The sequence below is a fragment of the Lactuca virosa genome, chromosome 7 (assembly GCF_052849685.1).
Source record: "Lactuca virosa cultivar CGN04683 chromosome 7, Lactuca_virosa_CGN04683_v6, whole genome shotgun sequence".
NCBI classification, from domain to species: Eukaryota; Viridiplantae; Streptophyta; class Magnoliopsida; order Asterales; family Asteraceae; genus Lactuca; species Lactuca virosa.
In genome coordinates, this window is record NC_136432.1 from 164,332,216 (window position 1) to 164,345,045 (window position 12,830).

The 12,830-nt window shown below is 42.7% G+C and overlaps 1 protein-coding gene across 1 annotated transcript; it reads left to right on the forward strand.

Moving 5' to 3' along the window:
• Nucleotides 1-10,082: 10,082 nt before the first annotated feature.
• LOC145123393 (ribosome biogenesis protein BRX1 homolog 2-like) lies at nucleotides 10,083-12,091 on the forward strand. Its single transcript, XM_079058608.1, has 8 exons — nucleotides 10,083-10,382; nucleotides 10,520-10,661; nucleotides 10,895-10,973; nucleotides 11,082-11,206; nucleotides 11,287-11,388; nucleotides 11,485-11,553; nucleotides 11,632-11,730; nucleotides 11,821-12,091. The coding sequence occupies exons 1-8, from the start codon at nucleotides 10,189-10,191 to the stop codon at nucleotides 11,950-11,952; spliced, it is 942 nt and encodes a 313-aa protein (XP_078914734.1). The 5' UTR covers nucleotides 10,083-10,188; the 3' UTR covers nucleotides 11,953-12,091.
• Nucleotides 12,092-12,830: the final 739 nt, after the last annotated feature.

A 12,830-nucleotide genomic window follows, 5' to 3' on the forward strand; every position in this document is an offset into this window, starting at 1 on the left:
TATCAATTCAAGCACATACCAATTTTCGTGACGTGTCGTGTTTGTCGTTTTTTAATCGGTTTGTTTTCATGTTAGTTAAAAAAACATGACATCATGTCGTGTCGTGTTCGTGTTACTTAAAACCTTTTCGTGTCAGACAAAAACACGACACGATGGTCCGATATGCCACCCCTAGTTTTAGACACCAAATGAACACGTAAAGTCTCAGACTTTACTTCAATGCATGGCCTTTTGGGGCTTAAAAGGCCATAATAACTTCTTTAAGCTTGCATGGGGTTTGGTCATAAAGTTTGCACCTTTATGCCATGAAACCCCTTCTAGATCCCAGATCTGAAAGGTAAGCCACTTGGGACGTCCAATCCCAAAGAACAAGATTCTTGAACCAAAACCCTCATAAAATGGAAGTAAGAAGATCTAATGAACAAATAGCCAAGCTAGAAACTTGATTACCAGAAAATGAAGAGGATGGAAGGAAGTCTCTGGATCTACTATCTTCTTCTTGAACCTTCTAGCTCCTTCTTCTTCTTCAAGCTTCAAGAACACACAAAAGTTACTCAAGAATGGCTCATACACTCACAAAATGCTCTAGGGTTTTGTGGATTAGGGTTTAGGACTTGGAGACTGGAAATGAGGCCATAAGGTGGGGATTAAGATGCTTAAATAGGGTGCAAAACCCCGAAATTAGGGTTTCATTCTGGCAGACCTACTCGCCGAATTGAGGTTCCCAACTCGTCGACTAGATTGCTTAAAACCCACGTCCCTTCTAGTCTCTACTCGACGAGTTTGGGGCTACCAACTCGTCGAGTTGCCTTGTAAAAATGAGAGATTTAATAATTAATGCGTAACAGGAACCAGGCATTACAATTCTCCCTCAATTGTCTTAGACTTCGTCCTCGAAGTCTGCTGCGCCGGGAAACAACTCTGAGTAGTGCTCCCTCATCTCCTCCTCGGGCTCCCAAGTCCACTCGGAACCCTTGCGATGCTGCCATTGCACCTTCACGAGCTGAACAACCTTGTTCCTCAAGGTTTTCGTCTTGCGATCCAGAATCGCCACCGGCCTCTCAATGTAGTTCAGGCTGTCGTCAACCTGAATATCCTCTAAGTGCACAATCGTTGAATCATCCACTAGGCACTTCCGTAACTGAGAAACATGAAAAGTGTTGTGGATCTGGCTGAGCTCTGCTGGAAGATCCAATCGGTACGCCACCTTGCCCACCCGGGCTATAACCCTGAAAGGACCGATGTACCTGGGGCCCAGCTTGCCCCGCTTCCGGACCCGGATGACACCTTTCCAAGGTGACACCTTTAGGAGGACCATATCGCCCACCTGAAACTCCAAGTCTGAATGTCGCTTGTCAGGGTAGCTCTTCTGTCAACTATGAGCAGTCTAGAGCCTGCTCCGGGCCTGCTGGATCCGCTTTGTAGTCTTGAGTACTACCTCAGTACTCCCCATGACTCTCTAACCGACTTCGCCCCAACAGATTGGGGTCCTACATTTCCTCCCGTAGAGCATCTCGAAGGGAGGTCGGTCTATGCTGGTGTGGTAGCTGTTGTTATACGAAAATTCCGCTAACGGAAGATACGTATCCCAACTGCCACCAAAATCCAAAACACATTCACGTAGCATGTCCTCGAGAGTCTCAATTCTCTTCTCGCTCTGTCCGTCCGTCTGGGGGTGGAAAGCGGTGCTGAAATGGAGACGAGTATCCATCTCGTCGTGAAACCGCTTCCAAAATCTGGAAGCGAAATGGACATCTCGGTCTAACACCACCGACACAGGCACTCCATGTTGTGCCATTATCTCACGCACGTAAATCTCGGCCAGCTTCTCGGCCAATATGCTCTCCTGGATCAGAATAAAATGAGCACTCTTGGTCAACCGATCCATGATGACTCATATCGAATCAACTCCACGTGCGGTCCTAGGAAGCTTAGTGATGAAATCCTTGGTGATATCTTCCCATTTCCACACGGGAAAGTCTAGCGGCTGCATCTTGTCGTGTAGTCTCTGGTGCTCGGCCTTGACCTTCCTGCATGTCAAGCACCGCTCTACATACCATGCTATGTCCCGCTTCATACAGGGCCATCAGTAATCAGGGCGAAGATCCCGATACATCTTCGTCGCCCTGGGATGGATGGAGAACCTCGACTTGTGGGCTTCATCCATCAGAACCTGTCTTACTCCTCCCCAGTATGGAACCCAGACCCTCACATGCAGGGTCAACAACCCACGACTATCATAATCAAATGAGGTCACCCGGCCTATGATCCGTTCGCACTTCTGACGCTCTTCTTTCAGGCCCTCGACCTGTGCCTCTCTGATCTACTCCAACAATTGAGTAATCACTGTCATCCTCAGACAGATGTCTCGAATTGGGGCCGCTACCGCCTTGCGGCTCAGGGCATCAGCCACCACATTGGGCTTGCCCGGGTGATAAAGGATCTCACAGTCGTAGTCATTCACCACGTCTAACCACCGACGCTGCCTCATGTTCAGATTTGGCTGATCCATGAGGTACCTCAAACTCTTGTGATCCGTGTAAATGGTACAACGGACCCCATAGAGGTAATGCCACTAAATCTTGAGGGTGAAAACCACATCTCCCAGCTCTAAATCGTGCGTCGGATAGTTAGCCTTGTGAGGCTTCAACTGACTATAAGCGTATGCTATCACATGACCCCGCTGCATCAATACCGCACCCATGCCTATGATTGAAGCGTCACAGTAAACCACGAAGTCTTCGACTCCCTCCGGCAAAGTTAAAATCGGTGCCTCATAACCGCTGTCTGAGAATCTCGAACGCTGCCTGCTGCTCAGGCCCCCAGTGGAAAGTCATCGACTTCTTGGTCAGCCGGGTCAAAGGAACAGCGATCTTGGAGAAATCCTGGATGAATCTCCGATAATAACCCGCCAGACCAATAAAACTCTGAATCTCAGTTGGAGACCTCGAAATCTCCTACTGCATCACTGCCTCTATCTTGGCCGGGTCGACCAGAATACCCTTCTGGTTGACAAGGTGCCCCAGAAATTGCACCTCGAGCAACCAGAACTCGCACTTGGAGAAATTTGCGAAAAGTCTCTCCCTCCTCAGTGTCTCCAGCACCTCCCTTAGGTGCTCCTCATGTTGCTCCTGAGTCTTGGAGTAAACCAAGATGTCATCGATGAAGACTATCACAGACCGATCCAGCATCGGTCTGCACACGCGGTTCATGAGGTCCATGAACGCGGCTGAAGCATTGGTGAGCCCAAACGACATCACCACAAACTCATAGTGACCATAGCGAGTCCTAAAAGTTATCTTCTGCACATCCTCGTCTCTGATGATAACCCGATCGCAGATCAATCTTGGAGAACCAAGATGCACCCTGTAGCTGGTCAAACAAGTCATTGATCCTCGAGAGGGGATAACGGTTCTTCACCGTTACCTTATTCAACTCCCGGTAGTCTATGTACATCTGGTGTGACCCGTCCTTCTTCTTCACAAACAGGATCGCAGTTCCCCATGGTGAACTACTCGGTCTGATAAATCCCTTGTCTAGCTGCTCTTGCAGCCGAGTAGACAACTCCTGCATCTCGGGAGGAGCCAACCGATATGGTGCCTTGGCTATCGGAGCCGCACCAGGGACTAGGTCAATCCTGAACTCAACCTGTCTCTCTGGAGGTATCCCAGGCAATTCCTCCGGGAATACATCTGGGTACTCTCACACTACCGGTACATCATCCACTGACGCCTTACCCTTATCCTGGGTATCCATAACATAGGCGACATAACATAGGCGACATAACCTACGCAACCCTGCTGAAGGTAGCGCCTCGCTCTCGCTGTTGAGCATAGAGTCAATCCAGACTGCGGCCTCTCGCCCTGAATCACTAACCCTCCCCCACTAGGAGTCTGAACCCTCACTAGCTGCTGCTTGCAGTTGATCACTGCCCCATTGGGGCTCAACCAATCCATACAACCTATAACCTTATTCCCTCGCAGGGGAATAGGGACTAGATCCACATAAAACTGCTCATCAAATAACTGCAGTGTACATCCTCGGTGAACTCTTGCAACCCTGACGGTACTATCGTCTTCTATCTCCACATCAAGTGGGCAATCCAGCTCCCCTGGAACCCCTGTCAATCGCTTGTTGAGGGCGAGCGACACAAAAGATCGGGTAGCACCCGAATCAAACAGTACCAAAGATGATATACCGTTCACTAAGAATGATCCTATAACAAAACACATAAACATAAGAAATAATCAATATAAATAAAGAGATAAGGAGATGATACATACCCATCACCACGTCGGGAGCTGCTCGTGCCTCCTCTGCTGTCAACTGGAAGGCCCTGATCTTCGCCACAGGCGCCTCACCCCGGCCCTAACGACCATCTGTAATCATCAATGTAGCAGGAGCGGGTGTTGCCACCTGCCCTGCTGCTGCTAAACTCGGGCACTGGGACCTCTTGTGTCCCCTCTGATTGTACTGGAAGCAAATCAGGTCTGATACTGTCGTGGTGGTGGTAGTAGCCGTACAATCTTTGCTCAAATGTCCAGTTCGGCCGCACTTGAAGTAGCCCGAACTACCTGCCCTGCATACCCCATCATGTGTCCTACCACACTTGCCACAACGGCCTCGGCCCTGCTGGCCCTTCCCTCGGGAATCTACCTTGGGCTTCTTGCCTGCACTCCCTGAATGAACCCCCTCTGGTTTCCTCTTCCTCTCCATCTATAAATCCAACTCCCTCTCTCGAGCCCTAGCAATCATATCTTCCAGCGTCTTGCAGCTGGACCGGCTCACAAACTGGCGGATATCACTCTGCATCATTTCATGATATCGGGCCTTTTTCATCTCCTCGTCCGCAACGTACTGCAGAACGAGAAGGGCCCTCTCCCTGAACATAGCGGTGATCTCGACCACCGTTTTCGTAGTCTGCTGGAGATCCTGGAACTCCCTAGCAAGCTGTTGCACCTCAATCACAGGTGCAAACTCGGCTCTGAACCTGGCCGAAAAATCACTCCAGGTCATCGCATCTAGAACTGCGTCATTTCCAATGGCTCGTCCGACCTCCTCCCACCAGTCCCGTGCCCTGTCCTTTAGAATACAGGACGTAAGTCGAACCTTGTACCCCTTGGGACATCTGCTGGTGCAGAATGCATTGGCGACATCAGCCAACCATCTAGTGCTCGCAATGGGGTCCCGAGCCCCATGGTAATCGGGAGCTCCACAAGCTTTAACCTCCCTGAATGTCAGTGTGCGCGACCCCATCATGGACGCCACCTCTGTGCGGAAAGCACTCAACCTCTCATCCATAAGCTCCAAAATACCCTCCTTGATCGTGCCGAAGATCACAGGAGTCTGATCCATAATACTGCGCGTGATCTCAGAGGAGATGAACTCCCTCGTCTGGTCATCTAGCTACCCGGCTCCAGAGCCCGAGCCTGATCCCTCACCGGCGCCTGAACTGCCAACTGGTCTAGTGCGTAATAAACCATTCTGTAAACACATCATAACAAACATCAGAATACTAATCATATCTCGGGGGATCACATATACTACAAGTTCCCTGGATTCATCTCAGCCTTCCTTGAGTCGAGTACGGATCCTCTGCTTTTAGTAGTACGGGCCCATACTACCTTCCACATCTATCCGTACTTTCCTCAATAACTTCCTTGACTCCACCAAGTCCCATCTACTACTACTGCTTCACGCGCTACTATCATCCTAGGCTTGCCCTAGGGTAATCACCAACCCACTCTCCGCCATCAGCTCCATAAAAAGCCTCTGTCGCCTCCCCCTAACTAACTCGCGAATATCATTACATATCACTAAGACTAGATAATTCTTCGAATGAGAGGTCCTACCCTACAACGATTGGGCTCTGACAAGAGTTGTGAAATAGAGCTAGACCTAACCTTCTGAAATTATTTAGTCCTCGTAATATGTAACTTAACATATTCGTTTACTAGTTAGTTAAAGATAACTAGGACTCCTAAAAGCACAAAGCAAGCAGCATTCGAGCATTGAGTAACCATAAATCATGCATATCCTATTCATGCCACCATATTACTGACTAATCAGTTCTAGCATACAGTTCAATAAGCTCATACAACAGGCATATAAAGCGTCCTTCCTAAATCCTTTGCCCTAAACTAGCATGCAGTTCTCATACGCATATAACAGGCACACAAGGCATCATTCCTAGATCCTTAGCCCTAATCTACATGTTGTTCTCATAATCATATCATAACATAAACTTGTATGGGTAATTTGGGAGTACTTACTTGAGCTCGGCTGAGTGCATGCACCACACCTGTTTCTCTTTTCAAAGTTCTTTTTCTCTTTTTAAAGTTCTTCTAATAAAAATGATTTTTCTTTTGAAAATTTTCATACAAATTCCTTAGTTTGAGTTCAGACACACCCGAGAGTATGCTCGAATCCCTCAAACCAAGGCTCTGATACCAACTTGAAACATCCCAAAAATACGGTCCAAAAATTTCGCTTTAATAATCATTTAAGAAAATCATAATTCATCATCATCACAATAAAGATCAAAGGTTATGTATCTCAAATCATCATAACAAGTACTGTATCAAAATCATGTCTTAAAATATCAGAGTCCAAATATCCCAGGCTGAATAATGGTGTGTGCACTGCAATCATCCCGAGCTCTTCCCTTTGCTACAGGAAGTACCTGAAACCAAAACTGAAAACTGTAAGCACGAAGCTTAGTGAGTCTCCCCAAATTACCCCATACCATACACATAACATATAACATGCAGCTAGGAGATACGAGCCTCGCCCACACTCAAGGAGATACGGGTCCCCGCCCACACTCGGCTAACTATGAGATACGGGCCTCACCCACACTCAGTTATCTCATAGATACGAGCATCGCCTACACTCTGTTAAATAAGAGATACGAGCCTCACCCACACTCAGCTGGCTAGGAGGTATGGGACTCGCCCACGTTCCGCTAACTAAACATACATACCAGTATCACGCAGACAACAAGTATAACATAATCTACCAGATCATAAACATACTCAGGTAACACTAAGATACGGGCCCTGCCCACACTTAGCTACTAATCATAAACAATTCTAAGGTACGGGCCCAACCCACACTTAGCTACTAACATAATGGTTCTAATATACGGGCCCAACCCACACTTAGTTACTTTACACGGGTCGACATTGGTGTCTTAGACCCGTTCCTACTGAAGGAAACTCACTTCTCAAGCTGACTGATGAAATCTCGTGTGAGGAATCTCCGACTGCTGCTCCAACGACTTCCCCAACTATCATTCACATTAATTACTTAGTCAGAAACTGAGAATCCTTCTAAGGGTAAAATGACCATTTTACCCCTAGTCAATGTCAACATTCTGGTCAAAGTCAACATTCTAAGTTTACCCAACTCGCCGAGTTGATCTATCAACTCGCCGAGTTTTATAACTCAAAGGTCCTGAAAATCGAGATCTAACTCGTCGAGTCACCCTCCTGACTCGTCGAGTTCCCTGGTTGCTTATAGTCGCGATTTGGCGAATCAACTCATCGAGTCCCTTCACTGACTCGTCGAGTTCTACCTTGAGCTGAAACGGGACAACACGACCTAACTCGTCGAGTTCCTCTGTTTGTTAGGGCCATCTTAACAGATTAAGCCTCTACTCTCCATATCCAAAGTCCATACTTCATCTACACACTGGCAATGCCTTTTTAAGGGTAAACAACTTTACCCGCTAATAATCCTACTTAGTGGGTTTAGCTAAAAACCTAGTTCCTTAGGATATAGATCTTTGTCCAAAAGCCTTATTACTCCAACCCAAAGCATGAAAACCGAGATCTAGGTCCTAGACACCAAATAAACACATAAAGTCTCAGACTTTTCTTCAATGCATGGCCTTTTGGGGTTTAAAAGGCCATAATAACGTCTTTAAGCTTGCATGGGGCTTCCATGGTCATAAAGTTTGCACCTTTATGCCATGAAAGATCTGGAAGGTAAGCCACTTGGGACGTCCAAATCCCAAAGATCAAGATTCTTGAACCAAAACCCTCATAAAATGGAAGTAAGAAGATCTAATGAACTAATAGCTAAGCTAGACACTTGATTACCAGAAAATGAAGAGGATGAAAGGAAGTCTCTAGATCTACTATCTTCTCCTTGAACCTTCTAACTCATTCTTCTTCTTCAAGCTTCAAATACACACAAAAGTTACTCAATAATGGCTCATACACTCACAAAATGCTCTAGGGTTTCGTGGATTAGGGTTTAGGACTTGGAGGCTGGAAATGAGGCCATAAGGTGGGGATTAATATGCTTAAATAGGGTGCAAAACCCCGAAATTAGGGTTTCATTCTGGCAGACCTACTCGCCGAGTTGAAGGTCCCAACTTGTCGAGTAGATTGCTTAAAACCTGCGTCCCTTCTAGTCTCTCCTCGACGAGTTTTGGGCTACCAACTCGTCGAGTTGCCTTGTAAAAATGAGAGATTTAATAATTAATACGTACCAGGAACCAGACGTTACAATAAAGTTTGCAACATTATGGATTAAGACACTTTTATGAGTTTGGATCTAAGTTTTAGACGTTAAAGCTTAATGGGTTAAGACTTTTGAGCACTTTTAGGCTGACTGACCAGTACACTGGGCGTACTCTTGAGTACGATGCGCGTACTAGGCCAGTGCCTCAATTCCGGATCATCAGCGTACGTCGGACGTACGATCCATGTACGTCATGCGTAGTCTGTAGGCTTAAGAGATTTTTGGGCTCGAGTTTTGTTAGGCTTTTTGACTTGTTTAGGTTTGTGCCTCAGGCCTACCTATAGTAGTAGGACATTTATGGGCTTTAGGCCATTTTAGGAGCTATTAGGCCACATTGGGCCTTAGGGCCTTGTAGTTGGGCTTGGATTTCCTTTTTGGGCTAGTTTGTATTGGGCCTTGATGGGGGAGGCCCAATAAGGCAAGGGTGAAGAAACCCTTTTTTGCTTTAAGTCAAGAACTAGGGTTTGGACTCTCGAGCTAGATAATTGACCTAATTTCTAATTATGGGTTTATACTTGCGAATTAGGGAGGGGATTTCGAGAGTCAGCCGCTCGAGTGTAATTTGATACCTTCAGTCTGGGGCGAGTTTCCTTCACTGTATCTGTGGGTCGAAGGCACCAATGCCGACCCACTAATTTATGCTTGTAGTATGATGATTGTCTTCGTGATAATTGTCTGTTATGTTTGTAATTGCTTGATGCCTTTGTGATTCTTTTGTTATGATATTATGTGGTAGTGGTAGGGGTGAAATAGACTCAGTATTCGGTTGAAATAGACCGAAGGGGATTGCAAGTACCCATATATGTTTGACTGTATCCGGTTGAAATATACCGAAGGGGACTGCAAGCACCCAGGTATGCTTGACTGTATGTTTGTATGGTATCAAATATTTTGGGGGAACTCACTAAGCTTTGTGCTTACGGTTTTCAGTTTATGTTTCAGGTACTTCCAGCTCGAAAGGGAAGAGCCCGGCCTGATCGCACTCCATCCACCTACGATTTTCCGCATTATGTGATTTTGGAAATTTGTACTCTGATAAAATGTTGTTATGATACACTTTTTACTATTTGATTTGATTATCGTATGTTTTGAATGAAATTTAAAAACAAAATTTTATCTGTATTTTTGAGATGTTACATTAAGTCACCACAACCAAAATGGTTAATTTTTCATTCCCTCTTAGTGGGTCATTCTTTTCCACTTTTATTACGCCCTACCAAACGCCCGTAAGGGTTGTTAAAGATAAGACGAATGGAAATGAAGAAACCGGAGAAAACAAGGGCAAAAATGATCAGTTAACTTTGAACTTAACATCCAATGGAAGTAAATCTCAAGGGGCCACTTCTACACATAATGAAACATTTTGACAAAATCCATAAAGTTGTACATATTATAAGGACTAAAGTTTTAAATTATAAATAATGATTTGTTTATAAAAATTAACCGACACAAACCAAATTCTCGAGCAACACTAAAAAAATATAGCCCAATAGGCCCATTAAATACGTAACCATTATCATTATGGTCTCTCTATTAATCAATGACCCGACTAAAACCCTGCCCGACTGATTAGGGTTTAGGTTTCAACGAAGCGTCGACACTCGACATCAAACCTCAAAACTCTGTTCAGTCTTTCACTTCTGTCTATTGCAAAACAAAATGGGAAAGAAGCGAAAGCACACTGAAGTTGAGGCCCCGGCGGCGAAGAAGGATGAAACGGCGCCGGAGAGACCTAAAAGGACTCTTCTTGGTTGGAAAGACAAGCCGGAAAACACACAAGACTCTACAACCACTACAGGGTTTAGAAACAGAGAGAAAGTTCTTGTAACTTGCTCACGTCGCATCAATTACAGGTTACATGGTTTTTTTTTTTTTTTTTTTTTTTTTTTTTTTTTTTTTTAAATTTGTTTCCTTTATGCCACTAATCGTATCTAACCTGTTTCTTAGAGACTTTGTATTTCTTTGAATTGATGGTTTTGAATCGTATTAGGTATCGGCATCTGATGTTGAATTTGGTATCAATTTTGCCTCACTGCAAGAAAGATAACAAAGTTGAATCCAAGGCTACCAAAGGAGCAACCCTAAACGAGCTTGTTGAACTTAAGAGCTGTTCTTCTTGTCTCTTCTTTGAGGTTACTTCTTTTTTTCCATGTTTTTACTATCTATGAACTTAAGAGCTGTTCATCCGATCACAAAAACGAATCCATTATTAAAAACATGGTCATTGAATAGTTCTTCAACATCGTCACTTTGATGTCTCAGTAATTTTCTCATACCAATTAACATCAACACCTATCTCATGTATCAGAGAAAGATCCAGATTTCAATGGTTTATCTTCGTTAACATTTTCATTCTCAATTTCAGTGCAGAAAACACAAAGATCTTTACTTGTGGATGTCCAAATGCCCTAATGGTCCATCTGTAAAGTTTTTAGTGAATGCAGGTGATTGATCAACATCAGCCAATTTTATTTGATTCTTTTGAAGCTTTATATAACGTAACAACAAAAAAAAAAAACATGTTTGTTAATTTTCTTAATGTTTTATTATAGTTCACACAATGGAAGAGTTAAAACTCACTGGAAACCATCTCAAAGGCTCCAGACCTCTTCTCACATTTTCATCAAACTTTGATACAGACCCTCATTGGAAACTTTTGAAAGAAATGATCACACAAGTATCTATTTTACTCCTTTTCTTCCTTTCAAACAAATCCTTATTATTTTGGTGTTTATTTATATATTTATACTTGAACAGATATTTGGAACTCCTAAAGAACACAGAAAGTCAAAGCCCTACCATGACCATGTCTTTGTGTTCTCAATTGTTGATGACCACATTTGGTTCCGAAATTACCAGGTTTGTAATAATTAATAAAGATTTTATGTAAAAATATATCAAGTGTTTTAAACTTTTAATTGCAATTTTTATTTTTTGTTAATCTTATGTAAACAGATATCATGTCCTCATACTGGAGCAGATAAAATTAATCGTGGAGGGTTGGAAAAGATGACACTAATTGAGGTTTGTAGTAATATTTTTGTTTAAATATTTTGTAAGATTATAAAAATTGACAGATTTATAAAAAAAAAATTGTTACAGGTTGGACCAAGATTTTGTTTAAATCCAATCAAGATATTTGGTGGTAGTTTTGGAGGTCCAACTCTATATGAGAATCCATTCTATGTTTCACCAAATCAGGTGCGAAAAAAGATTATTTGATTATTTTTGGTGGATTTAAAGTGTTTTTGAATTTATATACTAATTTACAAATTTGCCCTTGATGATTAGATACGATCTTTGGAGAAGAGACAGAAGGCTGGGAAGTATGCAATGAAGGTTAAGGCAAAGACAAGGAGAAAAATGCATGAGATGACAAATCCACTTGAGGCTGATGAGTTTGCAGACATGTGGAAGGAATGATTATATTTATATGTATTTTGATGTAGAATTTTTAATGATTTAATGATTTTATGATTTATCACATTTGTCATATGGTCAAAGAGTCAATGTTGAATTTTGATATGAGAGAAAACTTATGGATTTTGCTTTTTTGGATGCATGTATTAATTGTTTTGTACACTAAATGCATGAAAAATCTTGAAAAGAAGTTGGGGATATTTGGGTTTAAACAAAAATCAAGTTGTTTGAGTTGAATACTTTAATTGACTATATGTACTTTCATCATTTTATCTATTTAGCCATTAAACTAATTTTTTTTCCCCTAAATTATGATAAAAAAATATAAAAAGAAAAACAGAAACAGATAAACATTACCCAAAGTATAAAGCTATTTTATTTGTACATAAAAGCTAAAAAACAAGAACACAACTCCATTAATGAGAAAGTACATTGCTAATTCATGCATTCTGTATAAATTGATGGGTGATTTTTTAAATTCAAAAAAATTGAAAGTATGAATTAAGAGAAGATTTATAAATGAAAGTACATTTGCTCAAATCATTAAAATTCTGAATTCTGTTATCAATCGATTAACGGATCTTTGGCAGCATATTATGATCATAATATCGACATTTAGGCGTTGTTTGTTTTTTCGAAGCGAAAATTCATGAAGTCTGCGGACCACCTCTGCAATCCTCTGTAGCAGAAGAGGTGGAACAAACGGCTGCAGCCTATAATAAGAAGCATGTTTGTTTTTTAACATCTGCAGACTGTTGCAGTAAACTGAAATTTAAATAAACTAATTTTATAAACTGAAAATAGTTCTCAACACCAAAATTTAATAATTCTAGTCTTAAAACATTGAAATAATAATAAAAAGAACATGTAAAAAAACAAAA

What these genes read in the sequence shown, in the direction of transcription:
- LOC145123393 (XM_079058608.1), top strand. Translation starts at nt 10,189, where the DNA reads ATGGGAAAGAAGCGAAAGCACACTGAAGTTGAGGCCCCGGCGGCGAAG. An exon ending in AAAGTTTTTAGTGAATGCAG is followed by an intron (nt 10,974 to 11,081) that starts GTGATTGATCAA and finishes GTTTTATTATAG; the next exon opens with TTCACACAATGGAAGAGTTA. An exon ending in TTTGGTTCCGAAATTACCAG is followed by an intron (nt 11,389 to 11,484) that starts GTTTGTAATAAT and finishes TTATGTAAACAG; the next exon opens with ATATCATGTCCTCATACTGG.